Source organism: Scyliorhinus torazame, chromosome 4 (genome assembly GCF_047496885.1).
Source record: "Scyliorhinus torazame isolate Kashiwa2021f chromosome 4, sScyTor2.1, whole genome shotgun sequence".
NCBI lineage: Eukaryota > Metazoa > Chordata > Chondrichthyes > Carcharhiniformes > Scyliorhinidae > Scyliorhinus > Scyliorhinus torazame.
The window spans coordinates 149,260,942-149,284,037 of record NC_092710.1 but is presented as its reverse complement, the minus strand read 5'-3'; the positions used below and the strand labels follow the sequence as shown (position 1 = coordinate 149,284,037).

Sequence of the window (23,096 nt, the reverse complement as noted above, 5' to 3'; positions counted from 1 at the left end):
AACTCTATATTACTTTGGAGATTTCGCCCTCTGCTTCCTGGGGAAATCCGTACTGCTTCTGGGGTTTGGGGTCGGGACCTGTAATGTTCACAAAGCCAGCCAATTTTCCACAGTCGTGGTTGTGCTGTGCAAATGCTGCTTTATGTTCCTGCAGGACTGCCCTAACCTGTTTGTCTGCACTAATGGTTCGAGGGTCGAACCAGAAGTCTCCTACTGAGCTAATCCTGTTTACATACTCTCCTACTGTGAGCGTGGCGGGGCTCGTGCTGCCTTTGCCATTTTCCATACACGCTTGTTAACTGGGTCAAAAGAAACGTTATGGGAGCTCATGAAATCGATCCCAAGGATGTGTTCTGCTGTCTGGGGCAGATCGACCAAAACTACAGGTTGCTTAGTTGTTATGTCCCCTATTTGTATCGCTACAGGGGCTGTGATGAGTCCCTCTTGTAAATGACCTGTAAAGCCGCTGAGTGTGATAGTGTCTGGTGTGGGCCACGTGTCGCGTTGAAACATCGTGGAGGAATTGAGTGTGGTGCGGGACCCTCCTGTGTTCCAAATAAATTCTACGGGGTGTCCCCGGACTTTGCCTGCCACTACCGGTCTACCGGACTTGTCCCAAAGGGTGTCGCAGACCCATGTTGGGGAGCCCGAACACCGTCAGTCGGTGCCGTTCATGTCTGTACTCTCTGAACGGGCGCTAACGCTATGGATCGGCTGTGCCCTATTCCTGTTTAGGGTGCCTGTCTGTTGGCTTCTCTGCTGCTTTTCGGGCGCATTGCACTCTCGTGCAAAATGTCCTAGCTGTCCACAGTTGTAACATTCCTGAGCTTTGGGTTGGGGTGGGCTGTTCCTGCCCTCATTTCCCATGCGGGGTTCTAGTGTGCTTTAACTGGGTTCATCTCTGCCTGCTCTTCATCGGGTGTTATAAATGCGGTTTTGCCTGCAATTGATTGCTCCCAAGCACGGGACAATCTCTTCGAAACCCATTTTTCATTGTGGGCCTCATTTGAGGGGTCATAATTTGCGCAAGCTTTTTGTCTACTTCTGTGGCGTGGGAGACTAGAATTCGGGTCCATTTGGCCATATTATCTGGGGACAAATGGGCGCGGGCTAACTCTCCAAAAACTGTGGTGAAGTGTATCCACAAGCGTCCAGCAAACACTGTGGGGTGCTCTGTCTTCTTTTGCCTACACTTATTTAGGCCTTCTACGGGGTCTCCTCTGTAAAAGCCGATCGCATCAATGATTGCTGTGTGCATCTCTTGGAGTGTGCCTCCTCCTACATTCTGTGGGTCGGGAAGGGCTGCTGCGACTGAAGGGACGAGGCTTAAAACTGTGAGCTTCACTTGCTCCTTTTCGTCCAGGCCGTACATGGTAGCCTGATGTTTGACTTTCGCGATAAATTGGTGGGGGTCTGATGTGGGAAGGAACGGTGTATTTTTCCACACGCGTCCCGTAATTGGGTCACGGTTAACGGGATTGTGTAAAGGAAATCTGCTTCTCCTTCTGCAGTGGCCCTGCGGTGTGTGGTTACAGGGTTCATGGTGGGGTGTGTTCTGCCTGTTCGGTTGGGGCGCTTTCCTTTTCTGGGGTTTTTCCTGCGTACATGTCCCATGTACGCATCTATGGGCAGTCTCGTTTAATTCCTGCCATTTTGAACGGAAAGCAGAGATTGCAATTCTGCAATTTGCTTCCGGCACTTTGCGTGGTCTACGGAGCTCTGCCTTTGTTCCGTTGTGGAAGTATGGAGTGCTCGTAGGGCTGCTTTCAGATCATTGCATTGTTTCTGCAATTTCTCCATTTGCTGTTCTGTCTCTTGTCTTACCAAGACCGCACGTTGCGTGGCCTGGTAGGCCTTATCGTATTGTGTCTGAAAACTGTTCAAATGCGCAGGACATGACAGATGTGCCCACTTGGCATCATCCACCTTTCTGTCCCTTGCTGCTAACTGCTCTTTTCTCCTTCTCTACCTCGCTCACGTCTCCCTCACTACTTCTGTCTCTCTCCTCTATCTCTCTACGGAGCGTCCTAACGACCTCCACTGTGCCTCGCAATTGTGCCAAGCAGGACACGATTGCCATCGGCTTGCGAGCTTTTCCCAAGCTCTTCTTGTGTATCTCTGACAGGTTCTCCCACCAAGTTTGTCCTATACTCCCGGGGCCTGTTTCCTCATTAGCGCAGAATTCACTCCAAAGGGGCCATCCTTTCCCTTTGAGATATTTCCTGATCTCATCTTCCCAAACGGGACACTGTCTTACTCTACTGGTCGCTGCGACCTTGAATTCCTGGGGGTTCATAAGGCGTTCCATTGCCTTCATTGCCATTTTCTCTATCTAGGTTCTCTATTGAATTTGGAGCAGGGGGTGATAAAGTGGTGGCGTAAATACGGGTACGGCTTACGCTAATTTCCGGCCTACGAAACTCCCGACAGTTTTACGCAACACAATCTCTCAGGTTTACCTTATATCCCTGTTAGAACGCATGCATTAACACACTTCCGAATCTCAGAGGCTTGATCAGTACTGTTCTTACGCTTGTGGTTTTTCTGTTTCCAATTGGATTCCAATTCAAATTTTGGGTTCTCTCGGACTGGTTAGGCCACTTCTAAGTCGAATCCCTGCAGAGTCGCCAGTAAATGTTGCTAACTTGCTGTTGTCTCTTAATTTGGCTCTGTTTAATTACGTTTGCTCAAGAGTCGGCAGGTATCTTTCGACACCGCCACAAGGTTTAGAAACCGAATACTGATCAAAGACTCAATACACCAGTTAGTAAGTTCAAAAGCAATGCTCATTTATTTACACACAGTCAAATCTACTCATGCATAAAACTCTACAACCTAAACTATCACTATTACTAAAAGCCTATATTTAGCTTCGGGTGCCCACCCAGTCAGAGAAACAATGGCCGTTGCTCGGTTCTGAGGCTGCTGAGTTGAGCTGTTTACAGGATAGCAAATAGGAGCGTCTATCTCCTAGCGTGCATTGACTTGGAACTTACTTGGTCTGGCGTAGCTGCTAGGCAGGCCTCTCCTCACTGAGAGCCAAGGCCAAGAGGAAAGATTCTCTCGGGGAATACTTTTTATACCCGAAAAGGCTTCGCGCACTTTTGGGCGGGCCTTGAACTTGGCCTCAATTAATTGGGCCTTTCCCAATCATTCTTATCTATCTTCCTCCAATAGAGGGGTGGGTTCCCTGGTTGCTGGGCGTGTCCCAGGTGGCCGTTGGTTTGCTTTGTTTGAGTCTCCTCTGGTACTGGGGTGTCTGCCTTAACATTGTTTATCTAAATGTTTCCCTTTTGTCCCTGGAGATGGCTCATTAGTATGTAGATGGCTTAGCAGTGCCGGTTCTGTCTGAGAGCCACTGCTCTAATCAACAGACAGATCTTGCACCTGCTTGCTTTTCAGTATTGTCCAATTTTCCCTGCATTCTTTGCAAGTGTCCATTTTGTAATCGGGACATGGCCATCCCAGATGGCTACAGTCCCTCCGTAGGGGTGGGCTGCCATGGGATGTGGGAGGGTGTGCTGTGGGGGCAATCGCTCACGGTACCACCGTGCCAACCCCTGGACCGTATGTACCGGATCCTGGGGCAAACCTTGCATCGGCCCGCCTGCCCCAATGACCACCCACAATTCCCACCGACTGCCGAGTCCTCTGGTCGTGCGGCTGAAGGCTATCGCTAATGAAGTGGATTCCCATGGATGGGAGGGCCATGTAGCATGTGCGAGTTATTGCTTAGCATGCCAATCACACCTTGATGCCTGGACACTGTGCTTGAACACTGCAGGAGGCAACACCACGTACGCAACAGCCAACATCCAGACACCCAGTGGATGGGACGCAGCTCAGGCGTCATGTCTGTTAAGTAATGGGTGAAGAGACATTGCAATTAGTTGTCTCATTTATGTTAAGTATCCAATAATTGACAGCGATATGTAAAGGGGCTTCAGGTGGCCTCTGTCAGGTGATGTATGGTGAGGGTTTTGTGCAAAGGCTGTTGGAAGGAAATAAATGTGTGTTTGTGAAAAAGGTGCATAACTTTAGACTCTCCATATCACAGCAACTAAAATGTCCAACAATGTCCACGGCTAGAGGGTGGGTGAGTGTCACGGGGAGGAGGGAGATGCATGGAGATATGAGCCAAGGGTTCGTGGGTTGCCCGCATTTTGGAAGAAAGTAACAGTAACATAATACTGGTTGTGCATAAAGTGTTTATTGTGTTTGACAATTGCCCACCCTCCTGATGGTGCTGCCCCCATCCCCACCCCAAGCCCCTCATCCCCTCCCCCGGTGCCCTCAGTGATCCTCAAAGTGCTTTGCCCTATTAGGCCTACCACTACGTCTAGGTGTGTCCCCAGGATGCACATCTGAGGTAGAGGCAGCCAGCTGCTTACCTCGTCCCATGGCCTCCGATGCCCCTGGCGGGCGTCCTCAGAGGGCCCCGGCTCACTTGTCCTGTCCCATGTGCTGGTTGTGAGACGTGGCCTCATTAGAGGGGTGGAACTCAGGGGAGCTATGGCCACCATCCCCACTCCACAGGACATGTCCGGATTGGCATTCCCGGTTGATGCCCATAGGGCCCTGCTGTTCACCTTGGGATGGAGGGGCAGCTGGTTCGAGCCCCCACTACCCCTGCATCATCTGGCTCTGCCAGCCCTGTGGGTTCCCCTTGGTCCGCACAATGGAGTCGACGCCCTTGGCGATGCTCCTCAGTGACTGAATCATGCTCTGCAGCGCCTCAGCAATGCCCACCTGCGACTGGGACAAGTTCCACCGCACCTCAACCATTCCCATCTGAGAGCGGAACATGTCCCGCAGAACTTCATCAAGGTCAGCCTGGTACTGGGCGACATCCCTCAGCGAGACCTTCAGCCATGGCCGTCACCGACTATGCGATGCCTTGGACACCTCCTCTAAAGGTGCTGATGTTGTCCACCAGACTCTCCACTGTGGCCGCCACCCGAGCTGTGTTGGCCTCGGTGCCACTCATTGCCAGGCGACATCTCCTGCGCACATTGCCTCTGGGACTCCTCCAATGGGCTATGGATCTGCTGGAGTAACGCTGACATCTCCCTCTGAATGTCCCGGCCGCACTTTAACGTCGCCACAGCACCCAGTAACCCTGTACCCGAGTCTCAACACCAAGCTGGGTCCCAGCTGGGTGCTGGGATCCAGCAGCCCTCCGGGTGGGGATGACAGCCGTGCTGCAACTATTATGGTGGCATCCTCGGAGCTCTCCTCCAAGGTGGTTTCCTGGGAGGTTGGAGAGGGTGCCGCCTGGGATTGGCCGGCGCCGTCAGCTAGGGGACCTTCAGGAGACAGGTTCTTCGGGTAAGGCTCGGTGCTTCCTCACCTCTGCGGCGCTCGCCAGCCTCCGCGTTTGGTGACCGCTCTGTCCTCAGCCACATCGATCACATCAAGGACACGCTCCTCGAAGGTGGTGAGGATCCTGACGTCTGGCATACCACCGTCAGTCTGGCCCGTTATCCGGAGGTTGTGGGAGAGCTTTTCCTGAAGATACACAGAGGGAGCATTGTTAGCCAAATGCATGGTCCACAGTGGTGGGAGGGGGGATGTGAAGGGAGGGTTAGGGGGTGTTGAAGGGGGAGGGGGGGTGGAGGAAGTGTTGGGGGTCCCATAGAGATTTGGTGGAGAATGTTCTCGCGGGGGCGGAAAGGGATGGATGGAGTGGGGCATTGATGCATACTCACTCGTGCTGCCCGGAGTTGGTCGTTGACCTTCCTGTACTGGAGGCCGGTCCTCCCGGTCACACTCCCCAAGCTCACTGCCGCCACCACCTCGTCCAATGCAGCACTGGCTGCCCTGTGGCTGACCCTCCTGGACTCTCGGGGGGACAGGATATATTCCTGTCCTCCACAGCATCTAGCAACCCCCCAGGTCAGCATCCTCGAATCTTCAGGTCGGTCTCCTTGGCGCCATTGTTTTGAGCTGGCTGAGCAAGTGCAGCTTAAGTGCTGCTCGACAGGGGGGCTGGTGAGCACAGTGCTGGCAGATCAGCTGGCAAGCCTTCATTTGCAGCGATACGCCTGTGAGGCCTCTTTAAGTGGACCAATTAAGGTTGAATAGCGTTACTGGCCTTGCTGGGTTGAGCGCCGGGAAGCTTGTAGCCATTCTTGCTCGCTACAACTCTTAGAAATCTTTCGCACCCTTTGCTTCATATTCTCAGAATCGCACCCTAAGTCATTTTTGGGGTGAATTGCGACCAATATTTCAGCTTCTAACTTATTCCCACGTGTACGTCCCGTTCTTTCTTTCGCTCTCTGTAAATGTATTTTTAAATTGAAGGACAATCAGTGCTTTCAATTTCAGATTTGCTGCCTGCCTGAATGCTTCAATGTGACTGCTTACTCTGCTTGATGACACCACTCTTGCTGAACACCTCTTGACATAAGTACCAGAATGAAATTAACGCTGGAGAAAGTGAAAACTGTGCCACAGAGGCCATGAGACCTTTGTGGGCAGCTTTTTTTCACGGTCAGTGGCGAGTATTATTATTTCTCCACTGACAGCAAAGTCCAGGCCCCGAGTGTAATTCTGACGCCACTTTCACCCACTTGCCGCAGTGTAACTTTGTACAGCGTGTGAGTAATGACATGAGAGACAGTTACTTTAAACACAAAAGCTTCAAAAACACTGAGCAATTTCCTTTCATTTTGCCAGTTGCAAGTACAACTATTTTTGCTTATTTGTTTAGATTGTAATTGTTAAATTTTAGGGATTAATACAAGACTGCTGTACAATTCATAGACGTGTGCATCAGCTTATCAGAAACTACATGTTGTGGGGTGCCTATTAGAATGCTTATGTCACGTTTGCAAAATTGGTTATGTCGCTATTTGTTCTTTTCAGAAGTGCTTTTGGATCCATGCCGAACTTGGTGCCCATCCTCCACCTGCCAGTCTGTCTGCCAAATGAAGGAGGCGGAGCTACAGAAACCCCAGCTGGTACAGTGTGCAACTTGTAGCTTGGAGTTTTGCTCTCTTTGCAAAACAAACTGGCACCCAGGACAGGCTTGTCAAGAAAACCTTCCCATTACCTCATTCCTTCCTGGTGAATCAAGGTAATCACTCTTTTGCTTATTGGCAGCAGGTCCTACCTTCGCCCTTCTTATATCTGTTACAGTAATCTGAGGGTGCTGTTGCACTCTTGTTTTCCTTTGCAGATTTACGGTACAGCGTTCCTGGCGCCATTCTGAACTTTGTAAGAATAGTTGACAACCAGACAGCCATCAAGTGATGGTCTTGTAGCCAGATAAACATTTGCTCGGTGCAATGGAACAGGTTTAGCCAACATTTGAAGTAAAACAGAAAATGGTGGGAAAACCCAGCAGGTCAGAGATGTTTACAGCATGGAAACAGGCCCTTCGGCCCAGCTTGTCCATGCTGCCCAGTTTCTATCACTAGGTTAGTCCCACTTGCCCGCATTTGGCCCATATCCCTCTATACCCACCCTGCCCATGTAACTGTCTAACTACATTTTAAAAGACAAAATTGGACCCGCCTCTATCACTGCCTCTGGCAGCCTGTTCCAGGTGCTCTCCACCTCTGTGTGAAGAAATTTCCCCTCTGGTCTCATTTGCATCTCCCCCCTTAAGCCTATTCCCTCTAGTTCTAGGCTCCTCTACCTTTGGGAAAAGATATCGACTATCTACCTTATCTCTGCTCCTCATTATTTTATAGACCTCTATATGATTACCCCTAAGCCTCCTACGCTCCAGGGAAAAAAGTTCCAGCCTATCCAATCTCTCCTTTAACTCAGACCATCAAGTCCTGGTAGCATCCTCTGGCAACATCAGGGGTGAGAGAGAATGAGGTAATGTTTCCGGTCAGTGATCTCTCATCAGGGGTAATCCTGTCATTCGCCGGGTCGGAGAATCGCCAGGGGCTGCCGTGAATCCCGCCCCCGCCGGTTGCCGAATTCTCCGGCACCGGATATTCGGCGGGAGCGGGAATCGCGCCGGTTGGCGGGCCCCCCTCCCCCAGCGATTCTCCGGCCCGGATGGGCCGAAGTCCCTCTGCTAGAATGCCTGTCCCGCCAGCGTAGATTAAACCATCTCTCTTACCGGCGGGACAAGGTGGCGCGGGCGGGCTCCGGGGTCCTGGGGGGGGCCGCGGGGCGATCTGGCCCCGGGGGGTGCCCCCGCGATCGGGGCCCACCTATCCGCGGGCGGGTCTGTGCCGTGGGGGCACTCTTTTCCTTCCGCCTTCGCCACGGTCTCCACCATGGCGGAGGCGGAAGAGACCCCCTCCACAGCACATGCGCGGGGATGCCGTGAGCAGCCGCTAACAATCCCGCGCATGCGCCGCCCGGAGTTGTCATTTCCGCACCAGCTGGCGGGGCACCAAAGGCCTTTCCCGCCAGCTGGCGGGGCGGAAATTAGTCCGGTGCGGGCCTAGCCCCTTAAGGTTGGGGCTCGGCCACTCAAGATGCGGAGGATTCCGCACCTTTGGGGCGGCGCGATGCCCGACTGATTTGCGCCGCTTTGGGCGCCAGTCAGCGGACATCGCGCTGATACCGGAGAATTTCGCCCCAGAACTGAGAAAAGTTAGATGTGCAAGCGGCGGGATTCTCCGTTTCTGAGACAAAAGGCTGGATTCTCCGATTTTGGGGCTATGTCCGGAGGATCCGTGGCGTTTTATGTGGGAAAAATCAGCGAGGCCCCAGTGCCAATCCTCTGACCGGTGAGGGGCAAGCAGTCACACCACGTAAAAAGCACGACCTTCCTGATATAAATGGCTGGAGAGTTGCCGGGACCGTGGCCGCGCATTCGCACGACGACGACCTGCAGTGCTCGCACCATACAACATGGCGCGTGGTCCCGACCTACCAAATACGGCCCCCTTGGGCACCCCACCGCCACCCCCGGGCCATCCCCACCAGTCCAGCCAGCCCCCATCGAAGCCCCCCCGACCAGCGGTATGGCTCCCGCCCGATTGGGGCGGCGCTGGACGCAGCCCGCAGCCGCCTCGCCGGGTTCTCGACTGCTGAGACTACACATGCCCCGAGCAGACGGGAACTCGGCCCATTGGGGGCGGAGCATTGGGGGCGGGCCTTCAGGTCCAAAGGCGTGTGGCGTACTCCTCGATGATGCCTTTTTGGAGGGGGAAAAACACCGAAAACAGGCACCCCCCCCTAATTCGATCGTAAAAAGGGTTCTCCACCCGATCGCTGATTACAAAATCGGCGTCGGCAAGAGGAGAATCCTGCCCTAAGTGTTGATGCCAACGGAGAATCAGTGGACTTTTACGACAGAAAAACCGGCGCCGTACCTGAACTGATTCTGCTACTGTTGAGGGCTTAGCACCGGTGCCACGTGGAACACAATCGATTCGAATGAAAAACGGTGTGGGATATGCCAGGTCCGTGATCGGCACTCAGGAGGCTGACAAGCTGCAGCCGCATTTACACATTACATTCCCTACACACACTTATCCCAGCCAAAAGGATGGCACTGGTTATGCTGGAGCGTGCCCATACAGCTGTCAGGTCGGCTGGGCCCAGAGGGCACCGAGAGAGGCATATGACCTGTGGCACCAGGTTCAAAGTGGGCTGTTAGCGGTGTGCGCAGCTGCATGGCTGCCTTGCCGGTTGCGGCCATGATGCTCTGTGCTCATCCGCCCCAACCCACAGCCCACCTCCTGGCCACCCCCCATTACTCCCCCCAGCCCTATCAAAAGCCCTACGGCCAGTAGCATAACTGTCAGCAAAATCTGCCGCTGTTGGACACCTTCCGTACCCCCGCTCTCTCTCCCTCACAATTTTTTAAAGCACAAGTGAACCGCGCCTTCGGGGACACGGCCCAAGGGAATGGGAATGGGACAGAAAATAAACCAAAGTTTAGTCCAGAGGAGGTGTGAATGACAGGATTTTGAACAACTTTCTTTGGAAAGTAAAAGAAATAAGAGAGGGCGGCATGTGGCGCAGTGGTTAGCACTGGGATTGCGGCGCTGAGGACCCGGGTTCGAATCCCGGCCCTAGGTCACTGTCCTTGTGGAGTTTGCACATTCTCCCCATGTCTGCGTGGGTTTCACTCCCACAACCCAAAGATGTGCTGGTTAGGTGGATTGGCCACGCTAAATTGCCTCTTAATTGGAAAAGAAAAATAATTGGTTACTCTAAATTTACAAAAAAAAGGAATAAGAGAAATGAGAGAAAACCAACCAGCAAAGAAAAATGAAACAATATGAGGGCAGAGGTTATGATCTAAAATTGTATAATTTAATGTTGACTCCAGAGAGCTGTGGCAGGCCTGTTCGAAAGATGAGATGCTGTTCCTCAAGCTTGCATCAGGAGGCTGAAGCAGAAAGTTCAGTTTGGGGGTGCAGTGGAGAATTAAAATGGACCAGTAACAGAAAGCTTGGCGTCACACTTGCAGACTGGCAGAGGTGTTCTGCAAAAAATACTAGTCAACATCTCTGCCATTTGAAATGAAAATATAATAATTTTCCTTTGATTATAACTACTAATTAAGGAAGACGTTGTCACAGTGGTATTGTCCACTGGACTAGAAATCCAGAGACTGAGGATAATCTGCCATCCTTACCTGGTCTGGCCTACATGTGACTCCAGATCCACAGCAATGTGGTTGACCCTTAATTGCCCTCTGAAATGGCCGAACTAGCCAGTCAGTTCAAGGGAACTTAGGGATGGGCAACAAATGCTGGACCAGCCAGCGATGTCCACATCCCGTGAATGAATTTAAAAAAAATTATAACTAGTGCAGATGATTTTACTGTTGTTTTATTTACCATAACAAACACCTTGTATAAAGCAAAATTTGCATGTCCAATGAAATTAGACTTGATCATCTGAAAATATAATTTTAGTAGAGAAAAATATTGGGAGATGTTCAAGTTGTAATGTTTTGAATATTAAAAGATCCCTGAGGCCCACATTGTGACTGCACTATAAAGTAGGTTCACCAATAATTGATCACAGTTGCCGACGCCGAAATCGTGTTCGGCGATCGGCCAGAGAATTGTTTCCGTCACAATCGGAATGCTCTTTCCTACTTGCCCCCAGCCAAACGTAGGATCGGAGGCCGTTTTGCACCAAAATTGCGGTTGTAAAAGGCCACCATTCCCATGCCGGTGCCAGGACATAGCCTGAAAATTAGAGAATACATCCCCTGATCTCACTCTGTGAATTCAGAACCCAAAGCTAGTTTTGAATTAATATTATAATCTCAACAATGTCAAGCGGGATACTTTTTGTGATTAATATTGATGGAAAAAAGTTGTCACAACATCTGTTCAATTCAATTCCAATTTAGTCAGTACAATAAATTCAGCTTCATCTTGTTGTTTCATAAATGGTATTAGAAATCGCTGAGAAACAAAATCATAGTTTCCATCAGTTATGCAATGAGATGTGCATTTAAATGTCATCCATTCAGTCCCATTCTTACAGCACAATATTTTGTCACAATATCACATGTATGAGGGAACGATTTATTTGCAAAGTACTGCCCCTTTTATATTCTGCTACATTTCTTATATTTTACTCACTAAAAATGTTCCCATCCTCTTTCGCTTGTATTCTTAGGAGATATGGGGCGCGATTCTCCACTCCCGCGCCGGTTGGGAGAATCGCCTGGGCCGCCAAATTTTCCCGCGATGCCGGTCCAACGCCCTCCCGCGATTCTCCCAAGCGGCGGGAACGGCCCCGTCGAGTTCCGCGCGGCGCAGACCGGAGAATCACCCGAGACACCCAAAATTGCAATTCTCCGGCACCCCTGCTATTCTCAGGCCCGGATTGGCCAAGCGGCCAGCCCAAAACGGCGCCGTCCACACCTGGTCGCTGCCGTGGGGAAGAGCGCGGGAATGCTGGGGGGGCGGCCTGCGGGGGGGGGGAGGGGGATCCTGCACCGGGGGGTAGCTCAAATGGGGTGTGGCCCGCGATCAGTGCCCACTGATCGTCGGGCCGTCCTCTCTGAAGGAGGACCTCCTTTCTTCCGCAGCCCCGCAAGATCCGTCTGCCATCTTCTTGCGGGGCGGACTCGGAGAGGCAACCACGCATGCGCGGGTTGACGCCAGCCAACCCGGGCATGCGCGGGTGACGGCAGTTATGGCGGCGCCAGCCGCGTCATGTATGCGGCGCCGCCTTTACGTGGCGACAAGGCCTGGCGTGTGTAAATGACGCGACCTCGACGGCGTTCACGACGGCGTGGGCACTTCGGTGCAGGAGTGGAGATTCCCGCCCATGAGATTTCGGAGCTTTTATGTTCTATTTTATGTGGAAGCTGCACTTACCCATGGCTCGATCTCTGATGAATCAGCAGGATATAATCTTTGGAAAGGTGGGTTTAAAGCTTTTTTGTAATTCTGCATCTGTTGAACACTAAAACAAGTAAGGATTGCTGCTGGTATAACTTCTCTATAGTAATTCTACACCAGTAAAGTCAACTACAGAATCCACTGCACAGAAATAGACCATTTGGTCCACTGTCTGTGCCAGTGTTTATCCTTCACGTGGGCCATCTTCCTCAAGTTACCTCTTCCCACCCTGTCCACTTATCCCTCCATTCACCTTTGTGTATGCATCAAACCTCCCTTTAAAGGTGTCAATTAATTATACTTGCGAACATCAAGGAAAAAAGGCCAGCGAGTTGCAGGTTTAGTTCCTGATTGATGCTGAGTCACTCTCTTGGGACTGTTGTAATTAGTTTTGTACCCACTCCCAGGCTGGGCAGATAACAAAATGCCAGAATTCCTAATCCTGATTGCTTCTCATTCTCCATATTAGAAAGTATATGTGTGAATATTGGGCTTGGCTATAATGCTCCATACAATTAAATAACTTGCCATACATGATTATGCAGCCTCACATTGAGCATGCCCTGAAAGGAGTCAATGTCACAAGGGGAAAAAATCCAGTTACATCCAATGAATAACTGAGAAAGTTGAGGAGAAAAACTTGTGAAAATAAATTTTTGAAAGAAATAGGATGAAGTTGCTGAGTGTTGCTGAGACATTTAAAATCCCATTTACCAGGTTTCCTCTTAGGGTGGGATTTTCCGGCTCCTACCGCCAGCGGGAATGCTCCAGTCCCGCCAAAGTCGACCCCACGTGGCGGCTTCCCTAGCGGTGAGGTGGGTGAGCCACACACAAGCCCATGGGCTTCAGCGAACCGGGTGATTCCGTCAGTGGCAATGGCTTGCTGCATCCGCTGTGGGAAAACCCACTGCGAGGGGTCAGGAAAATCCCAGCCTTAAATCCCCTTATTCACCCCTTTCTCAGTGCGTACTGAAATCAACATTTAAACAATTGAGTTGCGTTTCCTAAACATCGGCTGGATTTTACATTTCTCAGCACGGTAAAAACTGAGTGACCCACTTGCTCCAGCCACTGCTTTCTCAGCTTGTCCAATCAAATGTCAAATAGTGGCTGTGCGGCAAGACGGAGGATGGTTAGAAGAGTGGGGGGGGGGTTGGGTGTGTATGTGCCCAATTGGCATTAAATAAATGACAAGTAATATTCGTGCCACACAAGTGACCAGGTAATGACCATCTCCAATAAGAGGGAATCTAACCATCTTCCCTCGACACTTTATAGCATTACCATAATTGAATACCCCACTATCAACAAGCTGGACTGGGCTGGCCATGCTATGGTTATAAGAGCCGCGCAGAGGCTGGAAATTCTGTGGTGAGAAATTCACCCCCTGACACCCAAAGCCAGTCCTCCGTCTACAAGGCACAAGTCGGAGTGTGATGGAAATCTCTCCACTTGCCTGGATGAGTGCAGCTCCTGGAACGTACAATACATCCAACACCATCCAGAATAAAGTCCACTTGATGGGCACCCTATCCACCACCTTCAACATTCACCACTGATGCACAGTGGCAGCAGTGTGTACCATCTATAAGGTACACTGCAGCAACTCACCAAGCCCACTCACCAGCAGCGTCCACATCCTATAAAAGAGATTTTTTTTTTTAAATCGGCATTTACTTTTCAATTGAAGGCTCAAATATAATTTTGAAATGACTTTAAAAAAACATACATACAAACGCTGCCACCTTCCCCAGGAAATTCTGCTGGTCTGTCCAGTATTGATCTCCTTAGTTAACAAAATATGTTAATGCATTAGAAGCAGTCTAGAGAAGATTTATTATAATCTTTATTGTCACAAGTAGGCTTACATTAACACTGCAATGAAGTTACTGTGAAAAGCCCCTAGTCGCCACATTACGACGCCTGTTCGGGTACAATTCCCGTACCAGCCTCCCTGAACAGGCGCCGGAATGTGGCGACTAGTGGCTTTTCACAGTAACTTCATTTGAAGCCTACTTGTGACAATAAGCGATTTTCATTCATATTAATTCAGAATATCCACCTAACAGCACATCTTTCGGGACTTGTAAACCAGAGCGCCCGGAGGAAACCCACGCAGACACAGGGAGAACGTGTAAACTCCACACAGGCAGTGACCCAAGCCGGGAATCAAACTTGCGACCCTGGAGCTGTGAAGCAACAGTGCTAACTACTGTGCTACTGTTTAGTAACTAATGCCAGGAATGGGCAGGTTGTCCTATGAGGAAAGGTTGGAGAGGTTAGGTTTGTATTCACTAGAGTTTCAAAGAGTGAGAGGCCACTTGATTTCAATCTTTTAAGATCCTGAGGGGTATTGACAGGGTGGACATTATTCGAGAATGAAGGACTAAGGGTCACTTTTTCAAAAATAAGTAAAGTCACCATAGTCCCAAGTGACCATAGACTACTTTCCCCTTTTAGGGGGAGAGTTAGCTGACTGGTGGCGATTTAACATAAAGATTAGCGCACCTCAGGCAAGGGGCAAAGTTGAGAAGGTGGGGCCCTCATGAATAATCTCAGCCGGTATGAGAACTGAACCTGCACTGTTGGCCTCTCTCTGCATCATGAACCAGCCTTCCAGTCAACTGAGCTAAACCGGCCCCCAAGTAAGTGGTTACCCAATTAAGACAGAGATGAGGAGAATTGCTTTCTCTCACAGGGCTTTGAATCTCTGGAACTTTCTTCTTCAAATGACAATGGAAACAAAGTCTTTGAACATTTTTAAGGCCAAGCTGGATAGATTCTTGATTAACAAGGGGGTGAAAGGTTATCAGCATAAGCAGGAATGTGGGGTTGAGGCTACAATCAGATCATCCATGTCCTTATTGAATGCCCAACCAGGCCTACTCCTGCTTCTAATTCATATGTTTGTAACAAAGGTCTCATGGGCAGGCGTTTCCTTCCCCCATTTGCTGTCTTGTCAAAGCTGCCATAAAACTTCCAAAATTGATAGAATCATCACGGCGCTGAGGACCCGGGTTCGATCCCCGCCCCGGGTCACTGTCCGTGTGGAGTTTGCACATTCTCCCCGTGCCTGCGTGGGCCTCACCCCCACAACCCAAAGATGTGCAGGCTAGGTGGATTGGCCATGCTAAATTGCCCATTAATTGGAATTTAAAAAAAAAAATTGTTACCATCTAACACCCAAGAGGTGTAGCGGACAATTAAAATTGCAAGTAATTAATGTGTTAAGCAGTTACTTCAAAAGGGGCAGCGGGTTACCACTGTCTGCCCACTTACCTTTCATGATTTGGGAGGCTAGCATGATGATGCTGTATTGCTGACCCATATTTCACATCCATATTGGGGGCGATGGAGTGAGGAGAAGAGGCAGTCCACCCAATTTCCAGATGTAAAATTCATCCCATACAGTTGGTAATGTCAGTAATAACACGGGGAGTTGGCTGCAAAGGCAGAGAAAACACCAACATGATACATTCCACATTTCATATTCATTTTACTGATATTGAATATTAACTGTTCCAGCACATTCAAACTATAAGATTGAACTGGTGCAATAGCACGTCCAGCTTGTACTGAAGAGGGACAGGCCTGCTGACAGCCTTTCTTTAGTAAAGAAGAAATAAAAAGACTTGCGTATATCCAGTTCCTTATCCGTCCTCAGGCAAAGAATTACTTTTGATATATACTCAGCATTGTGTAGGAAAACCTAACTGTGATATTACACACATCCCACTGACAGCAACTGAATAAATGATCAGGCAGATCATTAATGGTGGTGTTGGCTGCGGGAGGAATGTTGGCCAGGGCACTTGTAGAGCATCTCAATTACAATGATAGCACGTGGACATTTCAATGTCAAATGTGGAGAATGATGGTAGGAATTTTAACTCCTCACTCAGGAAGCCAGGCAGGTGAACCATTAAAATGGAATGGGTGACGTGCCACTGCATTCCAGTTTTCAAATCACTCATTTTTCAGACACATGAGGCACCTGCCAAAGTCAGAGATGAGAAATGTGAACCAATTCTTTGAACAATTTGTATAGATAGGTTTTATTTCCTCCAGATATACAAGACATCTTCAAAATTAAATACACTGAATGTTTTACAGGCTAAACTATAAGAGATAGGAGCTGAAGTAGGCCATTCGGTCCATCAAGTCTGCTCTGTCATTCAATGAGATCCTCAACTCCTCTTTCCCGCCTCATCCCCACAACTCTTGATTCTTGATTAGAAAGGTGGTGAAAATTCTGTCAATCTCATCTTTGAACATAAAGACCCAGCCTCTAAAGCCCTCTGTGGTAAAGAACTCCTCAGACTCAGTACTCTGAGATAATAAATTCGTCCACATCTCTGTCTTAAATTGGCAGCCCCTTACTCCGAGAGTAGTTTTTTCCATAAGTGACTATTCGGTGCAAATGAAGCCTGTTGCTGGTGTGTGGTTAGCTCCTTTCTGCTGTTTCTTCAGATATCGGAACCAGATATGTTTTTTGAAAATGATTTTTTTTTCCACCTAGCTCATTCTTTGAAAATGACGAGGTGGATGATGTTCCAATCAAACGTTGCCCAAAATGCAAAGTCTATATCGAAAGAGATGAAGGATGTGCACAAATGATGTGTAAAAACTGCAAGCATGCCTTTTGCTGGTACTGCCTGGAATCACTCGACGTAAGTGAATAAGCATTTGTTACGTTTTTAAAAATTGATAAATGGGTGTTCACCATGAGGCATAACAGGTCATATTTGCACATATAACATTATTTCCTAAATGAGAACCTCAGAATAATATGTATTTTATGGGATTGACCTGTAATACGTTTAAAGTGTCGTAATGATGGGGTAAACAACTGTAATTAGTGAAGGAGTCTCACTGCAACAACAGAGGCAACACATATACAGCACCCTCAACCAGGAATACATTTCAATGTGCTTCACAGAGGCACAATCCAAAAGAGACAATAGTTACAAAGCCAAAGAAAGATATTTAGAAAAGTGACCAGGAGCTCGCTCAAAAAGGGATGTGAAGAGGCTGGCTGTTTTCAAATAAGGGAGCATGGTTCGGCCTATACATTGATGATTCCCAGCACTACAACACCACCGCCTCTTTCAACCCCTCCACTGCCTCTGATTTGTCAGGTTGATTGTCTGACATCCAGAACTGGGTGGGCAAAGGTTTCTTCCAACAAGGTGTTGGGAAGACTGAAGCCATTTATTGTCTATGGCTGCACCACAAACTTCCCATTTCATTGGTCACTGTTTGAAGCTGAATCACACCATTTGCAACCTTGGCACCCTATATGACACTGATTTGAGCTTCCAACCTCATATCTTTATCCTCTCCATCAACAATTATCCTTTGTCTTCCATCATTACAAAGCCTACCGCTGCCACTACTTGAACTCATCTGTTGCTAATATCCTCATTTATACCTTTCTTACCTCTGGACAGCTCTTGAAATACTCTTCACTTGCAGTTTCTGTAAACTTTTTTTTTAATAAACATTTTATTGAGGTATTTTAGGGATTACAACAACAAAATAAACAATGTACCTGAAACTATAAACTTAGTGCAAAAGCCGTCTCCCTTCCTTACAGATCCCACCTTTATTAACCCCCTACTCTAAGCTAAACGAACCCCGCCCCCCCCTCTCTGCTGACGATTAATTTTCCACGAAGAAGTCGACGAACGGTTGCCACCTCCGTGCGAACCCTAACAGTGACCCTCTCAAAGCAAACTTGATTTTCCCCAAACAGAGAAAGCTAGCCATGTCCGATAGCCAGGTCTCCGACTTTGGGGGCTTTGAGTCCCTCCATGCTAATAGTATCCGTCTCCGGGCTACCAGGGAAGCAAAGGCCAGAACGTCTGCCTCTTCCTCCTCCTGGATTCCCGGGTCTTCCAACACCCCGAAAATCGCCACCTCTGGACTCAGTGCCATCCTTGTTTTTAACACCGTGGACATGACATCTGCAAGCCTCTGCCAAAATCCCCGAATCCCCGAAGCTTCGAACATGTCCAGAACATGTGGACATGGTTCGCTGGTCCTCCCGCACATTTTGCACACCTGTCTTCCACTCCAAAGAATCTGGACATCCGGGCCACTGTCATGTCAAAGGGGCTGGTTTAGCTCACTGGGCTAAATCACTGGCTTTGAAAGCAGATCAAGGCAGGCCAGCAGTGCGGTTCAATTCCCGTACTAGCCTCCCCGAACATGCGCCGGAATGTGGCGACTAGAGGCTTTTCACAGTAACTTCATTGAAGCCTACTTGTGACAATAAGTGATTTTCATTTCATTCACTCATTTCATTTAATTTCATTTTCATGTGAGCCCGATGAACGACCTTGAATTGTATCAGGCTGAGCCTGGTACATGTTGCGGACGCGTTGACTCTACAAAACGCGTCCGCCCATAGACCATCCTCTATCTCTCCTCACAGCTCCTCCTCCCACTTGCGCTTCTGCTCCTCGGTCTGCGTCTCCGCTGACCCCATAAGTTCCTTGTAAATGTCCGAGACGCTCCCTTCTCCTACCCACCCTCTGGAAACTACCCTGTCCTGAATCTCCCTTAATGGTAGGAGCGGGAAGGTTGACATCTGTTTACGTAGGAAGTCCCACACCTGCAGATACCTGAATTTGTTCCCCCTCGCCCACCCAAACTTCTCCTCCAGCGCCCTCATACTCAGAAAGCTCCCCTCTATAAACATGTTCCCCATCCTCTCAATCCCTGCTCTCCGCCATATCGGGAACCCCCATCCATACTTCCCGGAGCAAACTGGTGATTATTACAGATTGGGGAGCAGACCGATGCTCCCTCTGCTCCCACATGTCTCCTACATTGCCCCTAGACTCTCAGAGCCGCCACCACCACGGGGCTGGTGGAGTACTATGCCGGCAGTAACGGCAGAGGGGCAGTTACCAACGCCCCAGACTGGTGCCCTTGCATGAAGCCGCCTCCATACGCTCCCATGCCGACCCCTCCCCCACCACCCACTTCCTGATCATGGCTATATTCGCTGCTCAGTAATAGTTACTACAATTTGGCAGCGCCAGCCCACTCCACTCAAACAGTACCTTCCTTACTCGCAGGGTCTTGCCCGCCCAACGAAGCCAGTGATCACCTTGTTGACCCGTTTAAAAAAGGACCGCGGAATAAAGATGGGGAGACACTGAAACACGAACAGGAATCTCGGGTGGACCGTCACCTTCACCGTCTGCACCCTCCCAGCCAGTGACAACGGAAGCGCGTCCCACCTCCGAAAATCGTCCTTCATTTGGTCTACGAGTCGGGCCAGATTTAATTTATGCAGCCAGTGACATTCCGCGCCACTTGAATGCCTAGGTACCTAAAGCTTCCCCCTACTAATCTAAACTGCAGTTCCCCCAATCGCCTCTCCTGTCCCCTCGCCTGGACCACAAACGTCTCACTCTTTCCCATATTTAGCTTATACCCCAAAAACCGGCCAAATTCCCCTAGAATCCTCATGATTTCTTCCATCCCCTCTATTGGGTCCGATACATACAGAAGCAGGTCATCCACATAGAGCGAGACTCTGTGCCCCCCCCCCCCCTCCCGGACCAGCCCCTTGAGGTTCTCAGAGCAATTGCCAGCGGCTCTATAGCTAGCGCAAACAACAGTGGGGAGAGGGGGCATCCCTGTCTCGTCCCCCGGTTCAGTCTAAAATAGTCCGATGTTGTCCTATTCATCCGTACGCTTGCCAGAGGAGCCTGATTCAGCAACCTGACCCAGTCAATAAAACCCCGCCCAAATCCAAACCGTCCCAGTACCTCCCACAGATAATCCCATTCTGCCCGATCAATATCCTTTTCTGCATCTATTGCGATCACTACCTTCACCTCCCTACCTTCCGGGGGCATCATGATCACGTTTAACAACCTTCTTACATTGGCCACCAACTGCCTACCCTTAACGAACCCCGCCTGGTCTTCCCCAATAACATCCGGAACACAATCCTCAATCCTGGAGGACAAAATTTTGGCCAGCAATTTGGCGTCCACATTCAACAGGGATATCGGCCTGTAGGACCCACACAGCTCCGGGTTCTTGTCCCGCTTCAGAATCAGCGAAATCATGGCCTGTGACATTGTCTGGGGCAACACCCCTCTTTCCCTTGCCTCATTGAACACTGGCTCCAATATCCCAGAGAACATTTTATAAAACTCCACTGGGTACCCATCCGGCCCCGGGGCTTTACCCGACTGCATGGTCTTCAGACCCTCCACTATCTCTTCCAACCCGATCGGGGACCCCAGCCCTTCTACCAGTTCCCCGCCCACCTTTGGGAAATTCAGCCCCTCCAAGAAGTGCCTCATCCCCTCCGGCCCCGTAGGGGGTTCTGACCTGTACAGCCTGCTGTAGAAGTCCCTAAACGCCTTATTCACCCCTGCTGAATCTCCAACCAGGTTCCCATCTCCGTCATTTACTTTCTCTTTCTCCCTGGCTGCCTCCCTCTTTCTAAGCTGCTGTGCAAGCATTCTGCTGGCCTTCTCTCCATATTCATAGATCGCCCATGATGCACGATCAACGACCTCTAAAGCGAGGTTGTAGTCCAACTGAAGGCTTTAATTAGCTAGATGTTTACACTGGGCTAAATCGCTGGCTTAGAAAGCAGACCAAGGCAGGCCAGCAGCACGGTTCGATTCCCATAACAGCCTCCCTGAACAGGCGCCGGAATGTGGCGACTAGGGGCTTTTCACAGTAACTTCATTTGAAGCCTACTTGTGACAATAAGCGATTTTCATTTCATTTCCTCCAGCAGTTCAGGTACAGAAAGAAGGCTGCAGAGGCGGCACGGGCTCTTATACCCCGCCTTGCAGGGCTTGACAAATAGGAAACATACAATATCTACCAATGGTGTTCCAGCATTACCAGGTACCGTAATACCTCTACACAGACTACCACATTCACCCCCTGTTAAAAAAAGAGTCAGGCGAGGGTGGTGGCTTGATATTACAACATGGTAATGTGGTAGAAATTATAGTTATGGAGGTTCTGTAATATCTCCGTACCGCGTTTTGTAACTATTTACAGATTCATAATTAACTATACACTTTAAAATGAAGCAATCAGTCGATCGGGGGCCCTGGTCGTCCTCTGTGATCGTCGAAGCTTCGGTGGTGACTCGGGTGGAGGCTCGGGTATCTGTGACTCCGGGAGCGTGGCCTCGATCTCTGAGGCATCTTCAACACCCCTAGACGGCGCTGGTGGGAAAACGGTTGACCTGGGAAGGGAGCGCCTGCGGGGTGCGTCGGTGGGTGGGGGGGCCTAGACGGGGCCGGCGGAAGGACCGATCCTCCTGTCAGGTGTACTGGTGGGAGGGATGGTGGGACTGGTGGCTGGGGTGTGCTTGGGGATCCGGCGGGCGCCAGGTCTTGTAGAGAGACTGTATCTTGTCGGCCGTCGGGGTACGCCACGTAGGCGTACTGGGGGTTAGCGTGGAGAAGATGTACCCTCTCGACCAAAGGGTCCGACTTGTGCACCCGCATGTGTTTTCGGAGCAGGATGGGTCCGGGAGCTGCCAGCCAGGTCGGGAGCGAGGGGCCAGAGGAGGACTTCCTGGGGAAGACAAGGAGACGTTCGTGAGGTGTTTGGTTGGTCGCGGTACAAAGCAGTGACCGGATGGAGTGGAGGGCATCCGGGAGGACTTCCTGCCAGCGGGAGGCTGGAAGATTCCTGGACCGTAGGGCGTTCTCCCTCTCTACCTATCCGTTACCCCGGGGGTTGTAACTGGCCGTTCTGCTCGAGGCGATGCCCTTGCTGAGCAGGAATTGACGCAGTTCGTCGCTCATAAAGGAGGCCCACTCTCATCGCTATGTATGTAAGCGGGGAACCCGAACAGTGCAAAGATGCTATGGAGGGCCTTGATGACGGTGGTTGCGGTCATGTCGGGGCAGGGGATGGCGAATGGGAACCGGGAGTACTCGTCAGTCACGTTCAGGAAGTACGTGTTGCGGTCGATGGAGGGGAGGGCGCCTTTGAAGTCCATGCTGAGGCGCTCAAAGGGACGGGAAGCCTTTATCAGGTGCGCTGTCTGGCCGGTAGAAGTGCGGTTTGCACTCCGCGCAGATTTGGCAGTTCCTGGTGTCAGTCCTGACCTCTTCGATGGAGTAGGGCAGGTTGCGGGTCTTAATGAAGTGGAAAAAACGAGTGACCCCCGGGTGGCAGAGGTTCTCGTGGAGGGATCGGAGGCGGTCCACTTGTGCTTTGGCACATGTGCCGCGGGACAGGGCATCAGGAGGCTCGTTTAGCTTCCTGGGACGATACAAGATCTCGTAGTTGTAGGTGGAGAGTTCGATCCTCCACCGCAAGGTCTTAGTGTTTTTTATCTTGCCCCGCTGTGCATTATCAAACATGAAAGCAACCGACCGTTGGTCAGTGAGGAGAGTAAATCTCCTGCCCGCCAGGTAATGCCTCCAATGTCGCACAGCTTCTACTATGGCCTGGCCTCCTTTTCGACTGAGGAGTGGCGGATTTCGGAAGCATGGAGGGTACGTGAGAAGAAGGCCACGGGTCTGCCCGCTTGGTTGAGGGTGGCCGCCAGAGCTAAGTCAGACGCGTTGCTCTCGACCTGGAACGTGAGGGACTCGTCGATGGCGTGCATCGTGGCCTTTGCAATGTCTGCTTTGATGCAGCTGAAGGCCTGGCGGGCCTCTATCGACAGGGGGATAACTGTGGATTGGATCAGGGAACGGGCCTTGTCCGCATAGTTGGGGACCCACTGGGCATAGTAAGAGAAAGACCCTAGGCAGCGCTTCAGGGCCTTGGAGCAGTGAGGGAGGGGGAACT

General features: G+C 50.4%; 1 protein-coding gene across 7 annotated transcripts in view; it reads left to right on the top strand.

The window, feature by feature from the left end:
- Nucleotides 1–23,096, top strand: part of LOC140410527 (probable E3 ubiquitin-protein ligase RNF144A-A) — a 186,372-nt gene that overhangs the window by 124,401 nt on the left and 38,875 nt on the right. For all 7 annotated transcript variants that reach the window (XM_072498745.1, XM_072498744.1, XM_072498743.1 and 4 more), the window contains 2 exons: nt 6,868–7,078; nt 16,813–16,963. In XM_072498745.1, coding sequence (XP_072354846.1) covers nt 6,868–7,078; nt 16,813–16,963 — 362 coding nt within the window. The remainder of the gene's footprint in view (nt 1–6,867; nt 7,079–16,812; nt 16,964–23,096) is intronic.